The 25,573-nt window shown below is 35.5% G+C and overlaps 2 protein-coding genes across 15 annotated transcripts in view; one reads left to right on the top strand and one right to left on the bottom strand.

The window, feature by feature from the left end:
- Nucleotides 1-25,573, bottom strand: part of LOC110828820 (glycerol kinase 3) — a 28,113-nt gene that overhangs the window by 1,862 nt on the left and 678 nt on the right. The window contains exons 1-10 of one of the 10 annotated variants that reach the window (XM_022061876.2): nt 11,167-11,524; nt 6,377-6,591; nt 6,018-6,096; nt 5,079-5,337; nt 4,594-4,811; nt 3,229-3,338; nt 2,717-2,819; nt 2,475-2,585; nt 1,506-1,762; nt 947-1,194 (exon numbers count right to left, since the gene is read on the bottom strand). In XM_022061876.2, coding sequence (XP_021917568.1) covers nt 966-1,194; nt 1,506-1,762; nt 2,475-2,585; nt 2,717-2,819; nt 3,229-3,338; nt 4,594-4,811; nt 5,079-5,337; nt 6,018-6,092 — 1,362 coding nt within the window. In that variant the 5' untranslated portion in view covers nt 6,093-6,096; nt 6,377-6,591; nt 11,167-11,524 and the 3' untranslated portion in view covers nt 947-965. Of the gene's footprint in view, nt 1-946; nt 1,195-1,505; nt 1,763-2,474; nt 2,586-2,716; nt 2,820-3,228; nt 3,339-4,593; nt 4,812-5,078; nt 5,338-6,017; nt 6,097-6,376; nt 6,977-9,594; nt 9,743-10,051; nt 10,262-11,166; nt 11,525-25,573 lie in introns of those variants that run through there. The other 9 variants (XM_022061866.2, XM_022061868.2, XM_022061870.2 and 6 more) reach the window with 9 other exon arrangements.
- Nucleotides 9,797-25,404, top strand: Tbce (Tubulin-binding cofactor E). Of its 5 annotated transcripts, none has more exons than XM_087357618.1 (12): nt 9,797-9,947; nt 12,131-12,351; nt 13,148-13,351; nt 14,007-14,195; nt 16,204-16,351; nt 17,503-17,633; nt 18,773-18,902; nt 19,955-20,086; nt 21,625-21,799; nt 23,108-23,164; nt 23,252-23,400; nt 23,856-24,123. In XM_087357618.1, exons 2-12 carry the CDS (start codon nt 12,137-12,139, stop codon nt 23,958-23,960), a joined length of 1,635 nt encoding a protein of 544 aa, XP_087213744.1. In that variant the 5' UTR covers nt 9,797-9,947; nt 12,131-12,136; the 3' UTR covers nt 23,961-24,123. The 5 variants fall into 5 exon arrangements, with proteins under 5 accessions (XP_087213744.1, XP_021917557.1, XP_021917554.1 ...); XM_022061865.2 differs by lacking the exons at nt 9,797-9,947; nt 23,856-24,123 and adding exons at nt 11,628-11,757; nt 24,836-25,404; XM_022061862.2 differs by lacking the exons at nt 9,797-9,947; nt 23,856-24,123 and adding exons at nt 11,628-11,757; nt 24,136-25,404.

The following is a 25,573-nucleotide window of genomic DNA, read 5'->3' as shown; positions in this document are numbered from 1 at the left end:
CAGGAAGAGACAATAATTATGAAGAATATGTCATAAAACATAGAACAATTTACATAAAAAGAATCTTACACATGCACAAGAATGTTCCTGAATTGGAAGTAAATATCTTTTGTGGGCTATTCATTGTGAACGAAGCCTTATTAATATCAAACTGCTTGGGACCAAAAACTACAAACTTGGAATTAAATACATTCAAACATGATTATTCATTGTTAATCCTAGTAGTTGAGCATAGGACCAGTAACACACACTAAATACTAGTTCATAAGTTCAGAGCAATGCAGTTCTCATAACAAACACTTTCATTTATCTAAAAAGAAACCACATATTTCGATGAACACTACTCACAACTTAACACAGTGTATTCCGGTTAATTGGGACACAACTGGACTAGAACACTTTGGCCCAATTGTGTAAAGAGTTAAAAGGTTTAAAACAATAGATCTGTCCCAAATAAAAGGCTGGCCCGATTAACCAGAATCTAGTGATTATAATGCATAATTGTTTATGTATACAATATTTTTCTTGTTCCCACAAACAACAAAATGTAAAAATCAAATGTGCTTCAGGTGAAGTTCTTGATTACGTGCTGCACGTGATACACCTAAAAGTTTTTGAAGAAGTTTGGGGTTTCATAAATATTCTTATACGTCTGTGGACAAAATAGCGAGGGAAACATTTATCTTTATTACAAAAGTACCTCATTGTTCAAAGTTCCTATAATCATAAATAAAACCACAAAAGAGGTTCTTTTAGCTTCTCTTATTTTAATTTTTGTGGAGTCCACATTATGAGGTCACCTTAAAGTGAAATACTTTCAGTCAGACATGCCAGTATCCAAATTTGAGATCTAGGTTGGTTCATGTTATACCTAGTTCTACAGTACAGAAATGTAACAGTGCTGGAGAATAGTGAGTAAGGAGTTTTCAAAACAATGTAGACCTACATAATACTGAAGCTGTCCTCTATTGACCATAATGACACTTACTGACAGAAATGCCAACCAAATCTGCCTGAGTCTGCATAAGTAAATTATTAGCAGTCATGCCACCATCAACTTGCAATCTTGTAAGCTGTAAACCACAGTCCTTACTCATAGCCTCGAGTATGTCTCTTATCTGGAAGCAAACTGCTTCCAGAGCAGCCCGGATAATGTGACCTTTTGTTGTTTCATCAGTGATGCCAGAGATTATGCTGGAAAAAGCAGAATATAACCACCAGTTTGGCATACAAGGCAGAACAATTGGGCAGGAACAACGAACTACGTTATTACTTAGCGCATACTTCACATGAACTATATATGTTATAAAAGGAAGAATATTTACCAGAGCAGTCCTGCATAGTTGCAAATTATAACAAAACAGTGATTTCCCACCATGCTATGACTGGCACCTTTTCAGAATGTCTGTCAATCTGTACACTAGCATTCACATTCTTACATTTACATTTATTCTAAGTTGGTAACTTTGTCTTTCATATTTAATTTTAAATTCATTTTCACCTACCCCCGTGCATCCTGTTGCCAATATGGTGCGTACAGACCAGAGAATGCTGGGACAAAGTACACATCTCCAGTACTTCCAACTCCACCAGCTAGAGACTCAATCTCCGACATACTTTGCAAGATATTGATATTGTCCCTCAGCCAACCAAGGGCTGCACCAGCTACAGCCACTGAACCTTCCAAAGCATACACAGGAGCCGCTTTCTTGCCCATCTGGTAAGCTACTGTCGTTATCAAACCATGAGTTGATTCAATTCTCTGCAATTATATTTCATCGCTAACACCGCATCACCATTATCTTCATACTAAGCAATGTCAACATGTGTCATGTGAGGGGAAGAAAAAGAGGCACTTATGGTAGATATTTTTGTTTGGTTTGTTTGTTTGTAAGTGTTTGTCTCCCACACCAACTTCTGAACTAACAGATATGAGGTTCAGCATCAAAACTGTGTCAATCACGGAACAGCTTGGTATTTTGTTTTATATAATTCCCCACCACACCACAACAAGGCAAGAGATTATGAATTAAAATTGAGAAAATGCTGGAAAGTTCAGATTCTGTAACTAAAAATATATATAGATTGTTACTGTTAGCTGAAAATCAAATACAGGACACAAATTACTGGCTAGACATTGCACACCAAAGTTCAACGTGGTTTTCTTTACTACATTTAACACTTGTTCATAAATGCATTCAAAGCCCTCACTTACAAGACACGGATGCCACAATGAAAATACTTTAAACATCCATAAGATTTGTTTTCTTTTGAAATAAAAGCATTATTAGATTTGTAAGTAAGAAAAAGAGTAGAATACCCTTCTTATACTGAAAATAAAACAACAGTTGTGCCTTATTATTAACAAAATTCTGTATACAGGTACCCAAAAATTCAGTACAAAAGAATTGCCAACAACAACAAAACAAATAAAAACAGAACTGGTAGCAGAGCGAAGTATCTGACAAACTTACAGCAGTGCCAGTGTTATAGAGCAAAAAACAACCAGTTCCGTATGTGCTCTTGGCTTGTCCTCGTTCGAAACACATCTGTCCAAGAAGTGCTGACTGCTGGTCACCAAGACACTACAGACACAAACAACATATTTAAATATTTCATTTTAATAAAACTACACATTAATAATAATGAAGAGAGTTTTAATTTTCAATTGAAAAACAAGGTTATGTTTATGAATATAATTGAACTATTTACTTACACCTGAGATGGGAACTCCTTTCAAAACACCATTAGCAATAGAACCATAAATTTCAGATGAACTTCGTATTTCAGGGAGTAAATCCATTGGAATTTTGAAAAACCTATGCAACAATGAACAACACAGTGACAATTATAGTACAACTAAGACAGTGTGAGGGAGTCAGAAAATTTTTCTGCAGCGTATCATAAATAATACGGCTGAACCCTTCCATTTTAAAACCAAGAATAATTCCAGGATTATCAGTAGGAAATCTTTGACATCTGTAGTTAAGGATAATTAAATTACTAATGAAAAACTATTATTTTAATTTTTATACAAAATGTAATGCTGCAAATTATAGGATCTGAAGACAAGCAGCATGATAATGGATCTTTATAAACAGAAAACATTCCACTGTGAAATATACTAACAATTTTAAGCTGTTCAGCCAACTTTTCTTTAGGATGCACATGGGATGTAGGATCATTCTCTACTAACAGCAGCACACACTCTTCTCAGGATTCACTTACCTACATAACATTGGGTCCCACTGAAGAGTCTCAATATTCATCAGCATTGTTCTGGAGGCATTTGTTACATCTGTGATTCGTATACCTCCATCCTTCCCACCTGTTAAATTCTGGAACAAAGGGCAAATGATCTGAATTTAAGTTCTTCAATTTCAGTTACACAAGTGCTATGATCTGTTAATGTGTATGTTCTCTCAATAATAATGTTGGAATTGACTGTCTAATTTTCTCGTCATTTTAAAGTTTATCAAACTTCATATCCATAAAGTATTGTATGCTGAAGTAAGCAAGGTCTTCCAGACAGAAGACAATAAGATTTCTGTCTTCTGGGTTGTTGCGCTGTGTAGACTGGTCATCAGGGCGATCATCGCCCTGATGACGGAGGCAGTATGACCTCTGAAACGTTGGTTAACATCGACCAGACTACACAGCGCAACAACCCAGAAGACAGAAATCTTCATACTCATCGCCCTGATGACGGAGGCAGTATGACCTCTGAAACGTTGGTAAACATCGACCAGACTACACAGCGCAACAACCCAGAAGACAGAAATCTTCAGACTCACCGCTGTGAAAACCTCAAATCTTACACAGAAGCCAATAAGTTGCAGATTCAAAATATTAATATGGAACTGCATGAAGAAAAAAAAAAGACTTGCAGAAGCAGCAGTACCCTCAAAATATCTACTTACATAAATTTTGGAAACAGAGAACTTAAAACTTTAATGACAGAATTCATAATTACATACAGTCAAACCCTGTTAGAGCACCTCACTTTATCCACCAACAGTAGTATCAATAAATTGAAACTGCATCCCCCAGTGCTGACTAATGGGTTTACACCATAAAAAGGGAAAACATATGGCACTATTGGGCTGGCTCTGGGACCTTGTTCTTCGTAGGCACACGTCTGTTTTTTTTACTAACAATTAACGTTACTGTGACAAGTTTGGTGATTGTATTAAAACTAAAGTGTGTGCAAAACACTTTCATTGCTGAAGAGTCCATTATCCTGTCAAATATGGGAAGGAGCAGGGAGAAATATCTGTAACTCTTCTACCAGAATTCTTGGAATGTTACCTGTTACTGTACGCAGCTTATCTGCATAATGTTTTCAAATGAACTGATTATAATTGCCAAAATTTGGAATGTCACTATTTATAGTGCAGAGTCTAAGTAACAATTCATCTTCTTCCGTGAGTCACTGTAAGCAGATTTTATACGTGATATTATAATGCTTTTTGGTACATTTGCATTGTCAAAGATGTTGGAATTTTAATGAGAAATTCCCTTTGAAATTACATAGGGGATTGCAAGGGTGGCAGTATATACAGGGGCACTCTGTAAGATTAACAGTTTGATTACCCAAATAAGCCATGTGTCCACAGTGCCAACACAGCAACGTTTATCATCTATTGCTTGTCGAACTTTGGGAACATTCTCTATAAGCCAGCGCAACTTCAGAGCGCTAAAGTACGGGCTGATTGGTAATCCACATACAGGCTTCAAATAATTCAAACTTTTGCTGGGCACAGTTTCCAATATTGCATCCACTGTTGATGTTGTCCTCATGTCCAGCCAAACTGAAAAACAGCACAATTGTTTGATTTTACATGAGCGGGCCAAAGTATCAATCATACAGCATATGAATAGTGGAAGCCGATATGGCACTAGCAGAAAAACAAGCTATTTTCTAAACTGTCCAATCAAAACTATTAATCAATCTTAATTTTGTATGCTCCCTTCTGAAGTCACTTTCTAAAGGTGTACAGTTTATCGTAATATAATATATTAGAATTTTGGATTGTGTGAATTGTGGACATACTTATACTGTTAATATGCTTTATTACCAACTGCATTATGTAATGGCTCTCCTGTTATTGCATCCCATACAACAGTCGTCTCTCTTTGATTTGTAATTCCAACGGCGACTATATCTGACAGTTCTACTTCCTCTGACTGGAGTATTTGTGAAACTTTGTTGATACAGTCCTTGACAGCTGTTAAAATTTCATTTGGATCCTGCTCAACCCAGCCCTCTTGAGGATACGTATTGGTTATTTCAATCTGATGAGATGCTACAACTTCTCTTGTATGTGCTGCAAATACCTGCAAAAAATATGAGAACAAAAAAGATAAAATACTTCATCTGTGATATTAATACTGTGTCGCTTATATTCAGAAGAATAACATTAAACCTACAGTATAATAAATTAAAAACTGTAGTTCTGAATTTTACTTCTGTTTAAACAGTATAACTGACAAATAATAAAATACCAACTACCTACAATTACTTTTTTCAGTAACAAATTTTCTACATATTCCATTGGAAGTTTTTGGACTCCGATTAGGACAGGGTGAGACTAAGTCTGATGAATATTCATACACATATTTTTATATTAGTTCAGGTTAATTATTTGACTGTATACTTTAACCCATATTATGTAGAATATATTACACATTTTTTTCCAAATTCTCCCATTAATCCTTTTAAAGCTAAGTGGTAAATATATGTACCAGATCCTTTAATAATGATTCTCAATGTAAACGGTAATTACTTCCATACACAGCATTAACAAATTGATCTTTGTAACGGTGAAGTGTTGTTTTCTTTGCAGTATAGACAAATCCTTAAACATTATTTAGATAAGCTTTGGCTTTCACAAGACACACATTTTTGTCAGAAATTCTGAAGGAATATCATAAATTTTTTCATCATAATATTACTTAGAATAGTCCCTGCCATTAATATAATGATTATGAGGAACGACATGAGGTTTGTTACTTACCAAAAATCTAGCGCTGCTCGTGCCTTCGTCTATTGCTCCAACAAGCGGGCCATACTTTCCAGTTGTAACTGGCATTTTACTACAACAAAGTCATTTGGAATAGACCATTGAATCACAATGTACAAGACAGCAATTTATGAAAGAAGACTATGGCAAAATCAAATAAACCAAAAATCTACAGGAAATTCAGAATTCAGACAAACAACAACAGTTTCAAACACACATCACTAGTTGGAAAAGTAAAAAGTGGTACCATTGGATGTGGGAATGTCAGGAATTTTCAGTTCAGCAAACAGCATGCACTGTTCAAAATAGCATACAGCATGGAGCAGCATTATTTTACTGTCAGAACATTTTACCTGTAGTTTTGTAACAGTGCAAAGACAGTTTCAGACAAAACTGAGCATGCAACAGGCACCAGCAAGATCTGCAATCAGCCGTCTGGCACGGAAGCTTGAATTAACCGGTAGCGTCCGCGACAACAAAAAAGATGCAGTGGGAAGGCACGGGTCAACATGCACGTAGGGCAGCGCTGCTTGTGTACATGAAACGCTATTTCAGAGTCTTAGAAAATCTGCAACAGAATGCTCAGAGTCATTTGGTATCGAAAGAACATCAACATACTATCATGCAATGGAATCTGATATTGCATTCCTACAAAATCCAAGTGGTACAGATGCTTAGTGTGGTCTAAAAGCAGCAGAGGTGAGTTATTTGGGACTTCCTATAGTTTGTGCACCACCTTGGACTGCCTGTGGTTAGTGATGAACCCCATTTCCACCTTGATGGGTTTTCAGACAAGCAAAAACACAAGGCTCTAGGAATCTGAAAATCCACACAGAGTCGTGGAGATATCATTTCATCCTGCAAAATGTACCATATAATGCAAAATCAGCGAGCAGGTGATTATTGGATTGATATTTGTGGAGGGCACCATAATAAGCCAGCACAGATCGTGACGGAATGATAATTTCGGTAAATATCGGAAACTTTTACATAGCCACTGTGGTCTAGCGGTTAGAACGCTGGCCTTGTAATCCTGGGGTATCGGGTTCGATTCCCGGCGGTGCCCGAATTTATAACTTGTGTTGGGCAAGGCCGTGGTCTAGGCAACACGGAGTTTTCCTCCGTGGCATCCCAACAATTACTCCATTCACACACAGAAGAAGGCAATGGCAAACCACTTCTGGATCATCTGCCAAGAACGTATATGAACAGGTCCCAGTCCGAGAAAAGGATGGAAGGATCCTGTTCATATGGACCTGTCCTCAGACAGAACACTACAAATAAACAAATAACCATTAGGGTTACAGCAGATCACACAGGTGACATGTTCACTCAAAATTAAAAATAACGTACAGCTTCTATTAAACATGTAGAATCTAGCCAGCTTGGCAAAACAATGGTATTACTACTTCAATTTCAAGATTTCTTCAAGGCTTTTCCAATTTTCATTAAGTTTATTCCAGTAGTGAACGACAGCAAAAACGTAACAGGTCTGTCTTATTATGTAACCTCCAACCCACCTCATTCTTTGAGCCAGAGTCTTGGCAAGTTTTCAATAGGTTTCTTTAGTTCCGCCAGACTAATGACATTATGAAATTTCAAAACAGACAATTATGACTCGCAATTTATCTTCCTAACATAAGTCTCTAAATGCATTAGTAATGTACTAATCAAACATAAACAAGGCCTTTCACCAAATATGAGTGCACAAAATGTAACTGCTATTCTCTCACCATTTAAAGAATAATTATACAAATTCAATGAATCCATTTCTGAATAAATTTGTATATAATGGAAAAATTTCACAACTTCTATTACAAGTTACATCATTTATGTACCACGCCACATAAATGACAGAACAATATCATTACATGTTCCCACATTACACCAGAGAAGCAGGATAATATCTACAGTTCATTTTTCTCGAATGATGACTCTTCATTTGCATGGTACCACACTTTCGTAGGTAGAAGATTACAAAACAAAATTATATTAATAAGCAGCATGAAAATATTCTTCATTAGAGAGGGGGTGTAATCATGTAAGTGTAAATTAAACTTGTTAGTGTTCCAGAGGACTGACAACTTGATTCCTCGCTGGCCATCACACTGTCTACCAAACGGTTCAGCAAAGACAAATACTGATGTTCTTTTAACTTCCTACACAAAGCTGCAAATGGCACAGGACTCAGTATGACAAATAACTGTTTTAGTCAACAAAGTATGGTGAATGACTCGATGCTTTTTAAAGGGTTTCGTTAAATATGGTCTCAGATGAGCCACTCGCATGACACTGGGTTACCTGGACAACATCTTAGCAAATTCTTAATATGAATTCCTAAAAAATTATATGTATTTTGAATTTATACAGTTTAACACAAAATAAATCACAAAGTGTATCCACTAAATGGTTTACTGTTGTGTGTCATTAGAGTTTAATGCATGGAAGTAAATGGGAACAACTATTTACATGAAGTTAATAATTAATGGTGGGATCAGAACTGTAAACTTTGCCACATAAATGACTGTAATGGTAATTGTCAAACGTAGGAATCGCATACTGAGCTCCTATTATATATCTTGGGAGGCAAATAATTTAAATTTTGGCTGGAATCTAGTTCTTGTACCACACACAACATATCATTATTTATTATTTTAAAACACAGTTATAGTGACATACTGTGGTCTATTTCAAAACAATCTTCAGGCTCCTCTAAAACAAAATGATATGCGATCTGTTGTTACTACATTAAAATCTAGACAGATTTGAATTCATAACTCTCTCTGCGTATATAAAATACTTTTTAAAATAATAGGTTACACTGAGATAAACCAGCTCAAATACTGCCAGAAATAAATGGCTTCAGTCAATAAAGTGACTAGCCATGGACTAGAAAAGCAGTTTGATTAGTCAAACAGGCAAGGATCTTTCTCATTATCATGTCCAAGATTCTAGGACCCATAGAGTCTCCTATGTAGTGCATACTGCATGCTCTTACTCTGGAGATAAAGCACCTGGAGCATGAAGATGACCATCCACCTACATCCAGTATCAACACTAAGAATGCATGGAGCTTCACCTCTACTCCTCCATACATATGCATGACATGATGCTTAAGAACAGGAACTTGAGAGTTTTTTGACGTAAATACGTCTATACGGAAGGGACATTCGGCAAAAACAACGTTATGAAGATGTGTAGGATCCATACCAACAATGTGTAAATATGGACCGACAATGGTCAGCTTTTATATGAACTCCTGCGTGCATAGCAATGCTAGAAAAAGGATTCGAATTTCTAACACACACCTGCAACAATATTGGCTAATCATGCCGTAAGGCTCTCTTTTCATACATACGTACATACATCTTTATTACATTCCATGGATCCATAAGTTAGTCAGATGACAATAGGATGTAGAATAAGTCATAATAATACAATACATGTTATACAAATACAAGTCATACTATTATATAAATGTCACAAAAATACAAACAAAGGGTTCACATAAAGTAGAGATAAGTTACAAATAAATCCACCCATTATATACAATAGATTAATTATGACTTACTTGTAAACATTTATTATGCAAGCTGTATAATTGCCTGAATTAAGCGTATTGCAATCCACTCCTTTACCTAAGAAACTAGTTGTTATGTCATCTGTTTATTCGGCATTGTTGTGTTTCATTACTGCCGTCAACAATCCGCTTTCGTTATCGCGGAAAGATCTGAGCTGTGAATCGCTTGTAGAGTAGATAAAACTGTGCTGTTAAAAACGTTTTAGAATATCACAAGTACTTATCTTATATACGAATTATTAAAAAATCTGTGAAACTGCCATCCACTCTCTCCATCTTAGTTTTGATTAAATTGGTCATTTCGGGTTGACATCGTGGTCTCTTACAATTGAACAAAGTTTGAGGTAAGGGATTCCTATTAATTATTATTGTTCATCACGTTAAGGGCCCGCCTCTCGAAAACCGTAAGAGATGGATCTGGACATATTGCGTACGAAATACGTATTACCTTTTGAGCTTTCCATATCTGTTTTCAGATTTTACATATCACAAATGATTTAGGTTCTACAAACATTTATTTATACAAACCAATGCGCATCGCACTTCACGCTACTGCTGCGTTTGTGTTTTGCGTCATATTATGTAGAGATAACAAGATGGATGACCTTGAAGATAAAAGAGTCCGTAATGCACAATATATGAGACAGTACAGAAAACTTAAAAAAAATATAAGTATTAAATAATGAACCTGAAGTTCCCAAAAACTAATGCTGAACGTATGAGCGATAGTTAAATAAGCAATATCTTAATCAAACTATCTACTCAATTGTAAAGCATGTGTAAAGCGAATATTTAGAATAGAGCTAATAAATAAACTTCCTTTCATTGTATTTATTGCCTAAATATAATTTAAATACAAAGACGTATTTACGTCAGATTCTCCGGAACCGTGGTTCCACTGTCAGTTTTTGTCTTATCTTCATAGTATTAACCAACCAAAAATAACAGCAACAAGATACAACCAAAATAAATTAAGATATTTACAGCAATATTAATGTCACATTAATCAAACATTTTAAAAACAAAGACTTAATTTTTTGAGCTTGATGCAAAATACATTTGTTGTTTGATGTGTGCTGAAAAGATGAACCACTAACCACAAATTATTTTGATAAAGGATTAGAATATTAGTTACTTTCCACTAATACCCACAGTATACATAATAAAGGAAATATTATTTTAACCAGTTATTAAACATGCATGGGATTAATGAGCATATGCAGATTTGTACCTGATCCTAGTTTTGATATAGTTTAAATTGAAAATGAAGGGTCCAGGAATTGATAAAATTACAGAAAACTGCTTGGAGCAGGAGTAAATATTGTATTATTAAATACACAAACTTAGATTCTACCTTCAGTAAAGAATAATGACCATGGCAATGGAAGAAATGTATTGTTGTAAATATACAATGCACTGGCATATTGTATCCTGTATAAAAAACATAAAATAAGCAAACAAACACTAGTGTCTCTTTATAGTGTTAATAGTTTGTTTATTTTATGTTCTAATACACTACACGGTATGCAAAGTTTGAAGATTACTGTATAAAAAAATACCAACCTTATCGACAGCGATATTCAACTCGTACTTACAGCACTTCTCTGAAAAATACTACTGATTGAACTATGATCTTCACTCCTATATGGACTTCATATTTCAAGAGTTTGGCCTCGTCAATTTTAAACGGGCAAGGCCAGTTTACATCTTGTAATTTTCCACGCTTGAGTAATCAAGGACTAAGACTTTTTTTTCCGTTTTCATTGCAATTATAACGTAGCATAACTATATCGATTATAAATTCGGATTTTATCAATCAATCTTATCCAACATAAGTTTAAATTAACAAACTTTGGTCTTAATTATCTTTACATTGCCCACAGGACAATTCCTCTGTCACGTGTCACTTGTATTTGAGAAATTTTCTGGTGTTTGAAACACCCAATAGCAAGGTGTTGGAAGGAATTCATTTTGCATTTACCAATTTTACGTTTTTGCTTTTGGCAAACCCCTTGCATACGTCACCAATGTACTAGTAGTACCAAAGCACCAACTAAATAATAGCAATAGCGACATGATGACCAACATAAATTAATCAAAAAAAGACATACATCTCCATTGTAAACTGGCATTTCCAGAGCTATAAAGGACGCTGTGAGTGAATTTGAATGTTCCTCTTTTACCTTTTGACCTGTAATTAGTTTTGAGTTGTGGAATGTGCTGTTGGAATTACGTAAGGTGATGGCATTATAATTTATAAACCAGTTTCCAGACATTTGAGGTTATGGATATTTAGGTTATCAAAGACTGTTTAATAATAAATTTTTGACACTTGAATTGTATATACTTCAGGTGAAAGGCACTGTGATAATTTATGAAATTACATTGCTGTTTGAATTTATGTACAAGGAATGTACACATTTCAAAGCATGCCTTCACAGTTTATAATGTGGTAACAATAAATTGTTACTTTAGCATAGATGCTAATAAATTAAAGCTTCTGTAAAGATTATTTTCTTTAAAACAGCAAGTTATGGTTAGTCTCAACACAAGCAATACAATGACACATGATGATGCACTGCGTGTCAAACCTGGTCATCGAGTGGAAAGCTGTGGCTATTATGGTACTATATGTTACATTGGAGAAGTACCACCTACAAAAGGAATTTGGTTGGGTGTAGACTGGGATGATCCTACACGTGGGAAGCACAATGGAACACATGAAGCAAAGAAATATTTCACTACGAGGTATACATTTTATAAAAAACCTGGGGGACCTGCATTGCAAATAATGATATATCTGATAAGGTTACAGTTTCCTTAAGAACACATATGTTTCCAAATATTTTGCATCAAGTAGACTGTACATTTGAGTATGTTAATTGGCTTTTCAGGAATCAAATTAAACCATATATATCATGATACTGAATACTGGTGATTATCACCAATGCTACATTTCCATAATATTTTTATTAATAAAATTGATCAATATGTTCATTTTCAGCACCGTCTTTGAGTTTAACTGTAACATTAACTAAATACAAATTAATGTTTAGCAGTTCTCTGGTGTCAGTTACTGGGCTTTGAGCAGATTAAAGAGGGCTGTCCTTACAACCTTCAGTGGCTGTCATTTTATTGTACTGGCACAATGAATACTGAATGCTACTGTATTCTTTCATTCATTTCTCATATTTATACCTGTTATGTAACCTTGATACAGCACCATTAAATAACCTAAATATAACCCTTGTTATTATGATATTACACCTGTGTCAGTACTCAGTAAATATTAACTTTTTGAAAGTTCTGTAGATTTAAGAAAAAGTGCCACAAGTAACATCACTGTTATTTACACTAAACAATATATTTGAAGTGTTTTAATTTGTATGAGTTCCAGATACAAGCACCTTAAAAGTGTTTCTTGTTGGGGATTTTTAGGAATTTATCTTTTTGTTCAAGTGTGGTTTGGTTTGTCAGATACTCCTAGTGTAACATGTTTAAACAGTCTAAAATATTAAAACTAGTAGTCCCATTATAATTCTAGGCATTCGACATCAGGATCATTTGTTCGATTGGAGAAGGTGAATTTAGGCAGGTCTTTCCGAGCTGCTATTAGGAATCGTTACGGAGAAGTGAAGAATGATGACACTGCAGGAATCGACAAGGAAAATTTGGCACATCTGCAGCGTGGGATAAAGGCACGTTTCATAGAAGTTGTTGGGTTCGACAAAGTTAACAAGCAACAGAGGTCAGTATTTCACCAATAAAATGATCTGTTACTTAGTTGACAAATTTGGTCATAGTCAGACTTATAAAGTATTGAATGTTTAAAATTTCAAAGTATTTTTTTCTGTTTGAAATGTAATAACAACTCAGTAACTTTTAAGTTTTTACTAATCCATTAGTATGGAGTGCTGTATAATGCACATTATACCACCACCATCAACCGTTCAGGAAAAATGTACTTTGTGTGTACATGACAACTCCTGTTTGTACCTCCGCTGTGTGAACAGTCTTTGAACTGCATTAATTCAACTTGCATAGGCTTCCAGATCAAGGTCCAGGCTTTTGTTTGTTCTAGTATTGATTTATACAGTTTTCAGTGAGTAAACATCATGGAAATTTCTTGGTTTTAAGTGATATATGGATTAGGAAAATGAACACACCCAGGCATCTGAATTTTCCTTTCTACAAACTGAAAAACATGAGAAAATTCAATAGCATTTATTGTCTATGAAAGAAAGAGAAAGTTTTGATTATTTTTAAGCCAATGTAATGTTTAGTGGGAACTACTCCTGTAGCAGAGTACAGCCTGGGTTATAAATCTCCCCCGTTCCCCCCACAGCCTTGCGTGCATGCACACACACACACACACACAAAGTGTTTAATGTCTTTATTTACAGCCAGTTTGAAGAACTTCGGGTGATCTGTTTACGAGGGCAAAATGTCAATGGACCAGGTGAAGAGGGAGAACTTCTACAAGTTTGCCCAAATATTCAGGAATTAGATTTATCACAGAATCTTCTTCATAGTTGGCAGTGTCTTGCGAGAATTGCTAATCAGTTGAGGCATCTTAGAGTCCTTAATGTCAGGTAATTAATTTAAGGTTTTGTATGACATTTATACCGCCACGGTGGTCTAGTGGTCAGAACACTAGCCTTGTAAGCCTGGGGTCCCGGGTTCAATTCCCGGTGGTGCTCAAATTTATAACTTGTGTTGGGCAAGGCCGTGGTCTAGGCATCACGGAGTTTTCCTCCGGGGGCTTCCCCGGTTTCTCTGTGGCATCCCAACAATTACTCCACTCACACACAGAAGAAGGCAATGGCAAACCACTTCTGATCATCTCTGCCAAAAATGTATATATGTATGAGCAGGTCCCTGACAACCTGAAGAGGTTGGAAGGATCCTGTTCATAATATATGGACCTGTCGTCAGACAGAACACTACAAAAAAACAAAAAACAAATGACATTTATGTATAGTCTTGATCAGAGGATTAAGTGGTCAGGGCAGTTTGACGTATGTCATATGCCCAATTTGAATGTCTGTGTACTGTAAGAGTGATTAATCATATCTGGTAGTAGGATTTTATTGTATCAGATATAATAAATCAAATAAAACTGTGAAGGGTAAAATTCAATTGTAATCCAGATTGTGCAGTTTGAACTATCACTACATAAAAAATTATGACAAAACATAATTGGGCTTTCAGTTAGTGATTTTTATTTGTCCGTGATAGTTTACACACAGTAAGTTCACTCGTGCTGGATTTATTCGACACTAGTACCGATGTGATTACAAACACAGTTACAATCAGTTATCCTTGTTCTGTGTCAGGAACACTGAAACTAGAGATGTTTGTCCATCTTTTAGTTTTCCTTTTGGTCCCTTCTGTCTGTCTCAGGACCACATTCAACCACTTCACAGCTGTCAACTGCTTGCACTGGCTTAGAACCACCCATTCAGCCCTTAGCACTTAATATTTGCAGTCAACACTGATTTCACAAAACTTCGTCATGTATTGTTTCACGCACTGTCACATGTCAGTATAAAACTACTTGCTCTGTGTTGTGATATCTTCTTTCATTCAACTGGCAGCTGTTCCAGTATTTCTAGGTTGAGGTACTGGTGGCAGTATAGATTTCATTCATCCACTAATAATGTGACCTCAAACTCTGTGAAGGTGGCTGTGAAATATCAGGAGTATTTGTCTTTGTTATCAGGTGCTGCATTATGAGCAAACCCAATACTGAGTACCTTTACCTATCCTTGCACCTGTTTAATACTATTTCTGCTCTCTACATACCATCATCTGCAAGGTACTCTGATCATTTCTCTTTTAAGTCAGAAGAAACTTAAGTTCCAAACAGATGGCTCCTCAATAAAATCTTCTCAGGTGCAAGGTTATAAATTGCAAGTTTAATAGTAGGTCATTGGTCACTGTTGAGTAACAGTGCATTCCACCAATGTCCTTAGGTTATTTTTGCACTGATATGATCCTACATCACTGTTGTGGACAGTGACCCTGATCATGCAGGTTCTTTCTCCTAGGAAGAATGCAACCTTCAGACAGACAGACCCATAAGGTGTTCATTACTCACAACAGAGTGTGAAGAATGTATATTTCACAAATGTGGTCTAATATTCTGAAAGGACACTTAATTTGTTTTAGAATAGGTTGATGTATATGCTGCAAGGAGAAAAAACTGAGGTTCACTCATGTTCTTCTTCTTCTTCTATGGCTCTCCGGTCCGTATTCGGTCCATGGCCTCCTCAATTCTCCTCTTCCATTCGGTCCTCTGTTAGGTCGGTCTGTCCGAGGCTTCGATTGAGGTTTTGAAACATCTTGCTTTTTACGGTGCAAGGTTGTTAGCCTTGTGACCAACCCCCAACCTGGAGGACCAGGGTACCTGTCTTAGTCTGACCTCTCCCCCTCGACCAATGTGGCTAGGGAGGCCCTACCAGTAGCTATGCTACCGCCACTGAGGTACTCAAGCCCCACCACCACGACAAGGTGCAGGTACCATTAAGTGGGGTCACTCATGTTCTTGCCATGGCTATAATCCACATGTTCCAGTATGTGCTGTAAAATGTGTTGCAGTGAAAACCAGTTGCAGATTCCTCCTCAACCAGTGGAGTACCAGGGTTCATTCCAATCACTAGAACATGTTATCATGGGCAGAATGGAATATGTTTGGTCTCAAATATTAGATTGTGCTACCATGTGGCCATTTGTAGAAAAACTGCAGGTATGTAGTGTACATTTATTTAATGTATGAAATATTTCATATAATATTATGTATGCAGTTTTAGTTCCTTCAGTATGTTGGATTTGTGACCATGAAATGTTAATAAACGTTTGATTTTCAAGTTCAAAAATATGTAACTCCCATCTTGTTTTTCTGTAAGATATAAGGTCTAGAATCACTTAACAAAAGCAAATGATTACCAACCAACATTTCTTATTATATAGTTAGATGCTGTTATACCCAGTGTCACGAGATTACACGCTTCAAGGTCTCGGTAAAATCATAATGTTGCAATACAAACAGTGGAGCTCGGGCAAACTGAACATTTTGCAGGACATCTCACTAGAACCTGCTGTAACTTTTTCATTTTTTAATGGGAACGGTGAAATATTTCGATTACCGCATTCTTACTAACGTAATAATACCATTATAATTAATTTGCCATGGCATTTTATTATTTTAACAATTGAAAAATCTTTTCATGTATTTCAAATTACTCTTCATTGCATAGCTAAAAGCATACCCTACTACAAATTTATGTTCTATGAAATGAAGCTGAAGGTTCAAACTGTGTGTTTTCAAAAACCACATTTCAATCAGTCATTTAGTTTATGAGAAAATACAGTGTTTGTTAGTGTGTTCTGTGTGCTTTGTGATTTTGCACTGTGACTGGGACCATGTTACGTAAACAGTTACTTTGGTACCCTCTTTTTTCTTTTAAAACAAAATATATAATGTATTACTAGAATGTTTAGGTTGCTCAGAAATGTCTTTGAAAATACTTGTCCCCTATTATTCTGATTTTTTATGGCAGATTTCCTTAATCTGTCCAGCTTCACTCATGTTATAACAGCTAACGATGTTTCAGGCTGATTTTCCATATCACCGCACAGCGATTTAATGCATGAAACAACAGATAATATGAAATTGTAAAATATGAATAAATTAGAACTCACAAGACAACAGTGCCATGGCAGGTTATGCGATTGCTTGCTTAAGAGCGGTGTAGCTACTCGTATACTGTTAACTTCTAGCAGCGGGGTAAGGGGGTGAATTCCTTTCAATGCCCTTGAGGCATGCAATTTGATGATGACAGGTATGGTAGTGGGTAGCTTGTGCATTGAATACTGTATTGATTGTGTAATTTACAGGTTCCTTTCAATAATATCACAACTCTTGACGCTCCTCCAGAAGGAATTTTGCATCACTTAAAGTCTCTTGATTTAGAAGGAAATTTAATTAATGACTGGCGAGAAATAAATAAACTTGGACAGCTACCATGGTAAGATACAGATACGTGTGCAGACACACTGTTGTATTATATTTGTTCAGTTTTAAGGCCAGTCCCTTGTTTAGGTGTGTTTCTGCTGCCAATGCAGTCTGTCAGCACATCGACATCTTTAACAAGGAGTATATTTTGCTTAGGCATTTTATTTAGCCCATTTTCTTTTCTTGTAATTAAAGTTTCATTTTGTATGTATTGTTCATAATTAACTAATTTTAATTTAATTATTATATACTTAGCTCATTTGATTGCTGATTATTATGCAATAAATGAATTGAATTATTATTAGTATTAATATTGTACATTTATATAATTAGTTCATTTGTTTGTTTGTTTTTTGTATTTTAATGTTTAACTTTTAGGCATATCATTTAGCTCATTTACTGTTAATTATTTTGCAATAAATTAATGAATTGATTTATTATCATTATTATATTGTACATTTATATATTTAGTTCATTGTTAGTTTTGTTTTTGTATTGTTGTTAGTGCTTGGCTGTTGCCAAGCACTCAAATAAATGAACTGAATTGAATTAATGTACAGTCCACAGACCAGGAGAAAAGCCCTGCTAAGAATGTGATACACGCGCATGCGCAAGATTTCAGAACTTTGGTGCTGCAACTGGAAGAGATTTCACCTCTTGCAATACACAATGCAACAAAGCAATTTTTAAATATGGCCTGAGTATTGAAGCAGACACACTGAAATACTGGAAGCAACATATATGATGTTTCTGTGACTGTTACCGAGTATCGCAAGACTAGATCATCAACAAAATACAGACATCTAAAGAACTGACTACATAGAAGACACTGAGAATACCAAAGTCAGCACAGGAATACACATTGATAAGATACAGGAAGAAGAGTGACCGCACCTAGATAGTAAAGAGCAGGCAATCAAGTTTTATGATGTGTGTAACATAACCATACAATGAGGAGAGTTTCCATAAATTACATATTTATGTCTGCAAATTTTATTCCTCAAGTTTACAGGCATTAAAACAACACAAATACAGTTTTAGTCCTTTTTTATTTATATGTATCTTTGTGCCCATAAACATTTGCCCTTTTCCATGTTGTTTGGGACTGCCATAATAGATAATCTAAACAGAGGACTTGGATTGATTTTTCAGTTTGGAGTATTTGAATGCATCTGATGTTGGTGTGAAAGAAGTTTATTTTCCTGTCTGCGAGACTGAACAGAAAACAAGATTGTTTCCTGCGCTGAAGCAACTCAATCTTTCAAGAAATAATATTGACAGCGTAAGTTTTCAACAAAAGTTAGACAATAGTGAGATTATTTTCTATCTGTATTTTATTCATATTTATATCTTTTGAAAATATTAATGCATTGTACTGAAGATGGCTGTTTTATGTGTTGTTGCGCCTTAGTTTTGTAGAAACTAACGGACAGTTCAGAGGTGTTTTCTGTCTTCGTCAACAGGCCAGTTACAGCTCTGATGATGGGTGTAGTAAGTATCTCTGAAACATTTGGCAATTTCTATGAGAATATGTGATGCATCAACAAAGAAGACGGTCATTTTCATGCTTGCCACCATGTGAACCTTAAATCTCAATAATTCAATGTATTGTTTTTTGACTTTGCAGCTGGTTGCGCTAACTCCGGTTGTATTTATCATTGTTATGTAAAGAATATGGTAATGTGGGATAACCATTTTTAGAACTAGTGTCATCTAGTGGAGATGCACAACAACAATCACCTGGGTTATTTGAAACAAAAGTCTTGAGAGTTTTTGTATTGATTGGCGTGGTTGGGAATTTGTAAATATGCTGCATTTGTTTTCTGTATAATTTTGAACTTGAAAAGTTCTTTTGTGCTTATCCTGTGTGTGTGTGTGTGTCTATATATAAATCAGAAATGGAAACATTGTTTTTGGCATATTGTTATGAAATTTGCAATTTGTGGATAGTTTTCCCCTGTTTACGTACACTCGACATCTTTAAATCACCTGTGATTGAATATAGAATATTATCACAACACCCATAGAACACAGAACCGACGCACTCAATACACGCTAATCTCAACTGCTTGATGTTTTCAGTCTGTGTAGTAGCATAACTCTCTGGCGTGTCACACTCCCCACCAATAGCAGCCCTCTAGTCCACCAGGCAGTAAACATTCCCCTGCACCGCACCAGAAACGACTTCCCCCGCAGGGCTTTTCTCGTGATCTGTAGACAGTACTTCTATTCACATTTATCAATAAATTTTATAATAATAACAGTTAGGAGCAGCTTTTACAAATTATGTTTTAGAATATTTTATAACACAATTTATTGAATTTTCTTTATCAGTTGGAGTCCATGAATGAGCTAAATAAGTTGCTTCTGCTGGAAGAACTGAGGTTCCATCAGAATCCTGTGCTCCAAGACAAAAGTGCAGAGACATCGAGACAACTTATAATAGCAAGAATTGGTAATCTGAAGGTAACAGGCACTTAGTTCTTTATGCTTAATGTATTCAGGATAGGGACTTAACATATGGTCTGCACCCTCTTTTTTATCTTTTGTGCACTTAAGTCTTGAGTCAATTCCAGGAATTTTGATGCACCGTGTACTTACTTTTCTGTACCAGTAGATGTAGATGTCACATGATTCTTTGAAAATAAGTACAGAATCAGGCAAATTAATAGAAAGTATTGTAAGATTGGTGCTCTGCAAAATTTTAGAGTTTGACATTTATCACACAAAATAGCACTGTTCATGTACATGGAGGACTTCAATCTTCAGTGTAGTTGTTTCAGTACTGGGCTCAGAGTAGAATTCCTTTCCGCAGATATTCTGTTCTTAGTATGTTAGTGTAAGGTGACATGAAATGTTGCACCATAAAATTTTGAAGAAGAGGAAATCATTCAGGGGATTATCTGATTGTGTTTCTTCAGACTGCCACATAGCGCAGAGCAGTTGCCAAGACTGCAAACAAGCCATGCCAGTACTATACATAGGGTTTAAAATGATAAGTTTTACAGAAGTAAAAAGTGGAATAGCACTTATAGGAAATATTCATGATTATTTTGGAGCACATTGGGTTTCTATAGAAATAACACTGTATAGTGCAGAAACTTTGAGATGTGAATCACTGGTGGTCTGTGCTTGTGTGCAAGGGCATAATGCAGTCCTCGTCTTCCTGCTACCGGGCTACTTAATTTTTTAGCCATTGAGAGGCAATGGAAGGAATGAGACCATTCGTTTGAACTTAATTGTCAAAGGAATCTTCTCCAGAAGACAGTAACTTTGTTGGACTGTACGAAGGATTGCAGATAAATGTGCTTGGTGCCTTGCATTATGTTTACTAAGCAAGGCAAGAAGTGAATGTGTGTGCCATGTATAACTATATCGCAAAAGCTTACCTTCGTTTGTTTATATACTAGTGAAGCAGAAGTATAGGTATGTGAGACCATGGTATTGGATGCTGACTGGGAGAAACTTATCTCTGGTTCAACATTCAGTACTTTTGCTGAATTAAATGCAGTATTAGTCGTGTGTGAACAGTGGAACATTGATGTTATGATAGATTAACATGTGAGGAAGACAAGTGGATTTTCAGACGAGGAAGATGACTAGAAGTGATGTCAGCCATCAGAATTAATCAGGAACTATGCATTTAGTGTCAACATGAGTTGAAAGTTCTTTTTAACTGGCAACATACTTGAGAAAGAAGTTTAGGACATTCACAGACAGAAAGTCCAAACAGAACAAGATACTGAAGTATATACAGTGCTTATTCTGGGCAGAAACTATCAGTGTTTGAACATTACTTTAAATGCGAAAGGTAAGTATTAACTTCTGATCTGTTTTTTTTTTAATTTCCTGCAATTTATTAATTCACACAATTTACGCCACTTTTCATTGATCCCCAGAAAAGTGTATATAAGGGGTTCCACTGTATATAGCAAATAAAGTGACCCAGCATCCATCCAATGGCTTACCAACCTACTTGTTTTGTTTTTTCACTTTTTGCATAGAATTTGAATGGAGCTCCGGTTACCACTGATGAACGTAAGGGAGCTGAAATTGATTATTTAAAGAAGCACAGTGAAGTATGGCTAAGAGAGGCCAAACTATCAGATGTCACGATCCATAAACCGATCTTGGACAAGTTTATTCAAACCCATCCTCGGTATCCTCTGCTTGTTGATAGTAAGTATTATTTATGATGGACATAGAAACTTGTGGTTGTGTAGGTATATTTAACTTCTGTAATACATGCAATTTAATTATATTTATTATTCAAGTCTATACACAAACTTTTAAATTGTTGATGTTAAAATTTAAAATTAATATTAATATTCTGCGCCATTCATCGTCATCGCTTTATAAAGCGCAATATTGTAACATCGAGATAACGATGAATGGCGCAGAATATTAATATTAATTTTAAATTTTAACATCAACAATTTAAAAGTTTGTGTATAGACTTGAATAATAAATATATATTTGAATTTTATACACAAACATGACGCATCTAAACTATAAAAATGCAATTTAATGCTTTATTATAACTTACTATGACATATAATTATGAAGCATTGACCTTTAATGGATTGCATTTATTTTTGAAATATGGGAAACTTTGCCCTTCATTAAATATTTGAACCAGATAGAAATTTATGAGCAAAAAGTGTGTTACAAAGGGTTTACGTAATAGTACTTACACATTCATTACACTTATGTTTTGTTTTTATATTAAGGTAATATTAATATGAAACCAAGAACACTAAAAGCAAGATATTAAAATCTGCACTTCAAAGGTAAACAGTTGTATTTCCAGTTTAGACTCTTTTCTACCATCGATTATAATAAAAAATCCTTAGAATGGAATTTATGTATTGACACACAGCAATGACTCCTGTCATTGTATCAAGTATACAAACATGCATGTAGATACTTGCTTGTGTATAAACAGATGTGTTCAAGAATGAGACTCAAGGTCACATGTAAAAAGCTGGAAACGTATCTGGAAGTAGGAAGACTGTGACTGGGAACAACTTTACTAAAAGTACCATAAACTTCTTAATGTACAGATGATGCAGTTAGAAGATATTATCCTATTCTGGACCTTTCAAACACCACATAATACCTGACTGTTTTTTCTTGTGGTTTTCCTCAGTCATTCCAGGAAAATATCAGGATAATACCTTAAATTAAGCCTTGACTGCTTCCTTTAAGAAATGTAGAAGGTGTGTGGTGCAGGAGTGTGATTCATTCCGCTACATGCCAAGTTGACAGTTGATAAAATGGAGCATTCTGACATGGCACATCAGATAAAAACGAATGTCATATAACTGATGGTTGATAATTGGGACTGAACTACATATCAAACAGAGATAGTGTTAGACCACATCTTCCACATGTGCGCAAGATATGCTGTTGCCAGAAATAACTCTCACTTTACATGTTTCTATCCCATCGAAGCTCATGATGTAAATATCTTGGACTGTGTTCCAGAGTATGGCGCTCCAGGTGAAGAATACACGGCCCGAAAATTTAGCACAAATCTGATAAGTATCCTTTCAAAAGTTCTATCATCTGCTTTTTTAAAACTGTTATCCTCTTCAATAAACAAATATTTTCCTTAACAGTTGTTTTTAGCTGTTGAAATTTTTAGTCCAGACCATGGAGGTAGATCATATACAAAGAAATTACCACAGTCCATGCAGGTCCAGACGTTGATTGGCATGTCCCAGAGGCTATTTGACACAACGACTGTAATCCCAAAACTAGCATATATCAGCTCAAAGGTTAGATGCAATTTATTATATATTTATTTGTATGTTAAAGATAAGTAAGTACTTTTGAATTTTATCTTCCAGTCAAAAAGGTTATTTTTAATTAATTCATGCATCTATTATCTGTGTGCAGTAAAAGTTTAACATTCCTAGCTGTTTCTCTTCTTATCCTTTTAAGCTTGAATAATTTGTAATAGATGTAATTGGCACAGAATTTACATGGCATGATCAAATTCAATTTGAGAAATTTTCATTCTATACTGATGGTCTAAAGTAGGTTATAATCATGGCGTGTTAGAACCAACAAGCTCTGTATACTTGGATTGGTCTAGTAACATTTAAAATACTAATATGCTATTCCACAATACCATTCTTTTGACTGTTTTTGTTACACAATGAAGAATATGTGATATTTAAGTTTGTCACAGTGATCTTCTGGATTGTGAATTGTGTGAACATGCTGGTAGGTGCCAGCGGCATTATGTTCCGTTGAAATGTTGGTACCCTCATGCAAGTCCACATGGTGCCACAACCAAGAAGGCTGCCAACATGGGAGATTAAGAATGCATTGACAGACCAATTCATGGCATGGTGTCATCACAAAAAGAGAAATGAATACACAAGTGTCAGTAAATAGCAGTGAAAGCCTCTTTAAAATTTTTCACATACTTTCATATATGCCAGCATTGGTTTTCATTTTAACATCTGCAATTGTAATATCCACTGAATGTTTCTCCTTTCTTTCAGTATCCTGATATTGAGTTTCCATTAGATAATAATCTGAAGGAACTCTCCTTTTTTTCCATTGAAGATGGAGACAGTATCACTGTACGTTGGTAATGCTCGAGCGAACTTTGCCTGCCTGCAAGTTATTTTTTTATGTCTGTGAAAATGTAACGTACATAAAAATTGAAACTTCTCTTTACTTAGAACATTAAAATTTGTTATCTGGATTAAAGAAACTGGTGGAATGTTTTCTGTTTGGGAAGCATCACACTGACTTATGATTTTAGAAGACTTAGGGCTACCGCACACGTAAGACTTAACCGTTGGCTGACTGTTCTGTCGTTGTAGGCTGAAGCATACGACCCATAAACGACACGACAGTTCAGTCCATGAGCACGCGTATATGTACGACTAAACAGTCGTTCTCTTGTGCTCTTTTGTTCCACATTCTTTTCTCTATGCTCGCCGAGTACAGAAGTCAGGAATGTTGCTCTTTATGACAAAAAATTTAAAGATTATGCAAACATCAATGTTAATAGGTTATACTTGGTCTCAGCAATAATAGAAGTTCATCAAAACTTTGTGTACTCATGCGAAAATATGAAAAGAATTTTGCAGGCTAATTCCGTAATGTTTCATACATGGTATAGAATTTTCCTTTCAACAGTCTCTCACTGTATAATGGATGCACCCAGTAATTCCTTTTCCTCCTTTTTTTAAGGTGAATCACAAGTGCACATACTACAGCAGTTTCGACAAAATCCATGTTTGACAATCGTCTACTGTCTGCAAATGCTCTCATGAAATGAAAGGCAGAACGACTGAAAGGTCGTTCGTCTGCGCGCTTTCATATAATTCGAAGGGCCAACGACAGTTGGTAGACGGAAAAATTCGGGGTTGTCGGTAGAGGTAACCGACTGCCAGTCGTGTCGTAACAGTATGCACACTTCTATATGTTCTTAAGGGCTTTGTGCGAACGACGAAACAGTTGTCTGACTGCTTGTCTTACGTGTGCGGTAGCCCTTAGATGTCTTTACAGCTACCAGTCCCTGTTTTAAAGTTGAAGTCACACACTTAATAAATTTATAATTTGTTTACGCAGTATTGCTTTTTATACCATATGAAGATTTTTAAAGTGTTAATGTATCAAGTTTCATCCATTTAAAATTAATACGTAATTTACAGAATACTGAATGTTCATTAACAATAAAATAAACTGTAATCATTTGTGTAACATTGAAAATGCCAATATTTGTTAGCCACAAAATAAATAAAGCAATTAAAACAGAACAGCTTTATGAATTGTACTTTTTGCCAAGTTGTGTTTGTAAGAACTTCAGTTCAGAAATTCATGTAACATGATCATATTTATAAAATGAATTATAGGTTCATAAAATTTGGCTGTGTAGACATGTGAAGGTATGTATATAATACTGATTTTCCTATTCGATTCTAATTT

Source organism: Zootermopsis nevadensis, unplaced genomic scaffold (genome assembly GCF_977971745.1).
Source record: "Zootermopsis nevadensis isolate Lab colony 2312 unplaced genomic scaffold, Znev_1.0 Znev_ptg000002l, whole genome shotgun sequence".
NCBI classification, from domain to species: Eukaryota; Metazoa; Arthropoda; class Insecta; order Blattodea; family Termopsidae; genus Zootermopsis; species Zootermopsis nevadensis.
The sequence above is the reverse complement of the archived record's forward strand: the minus strand, read 5'-3'. Positions and strand labels throughout refer to the sequence as shown.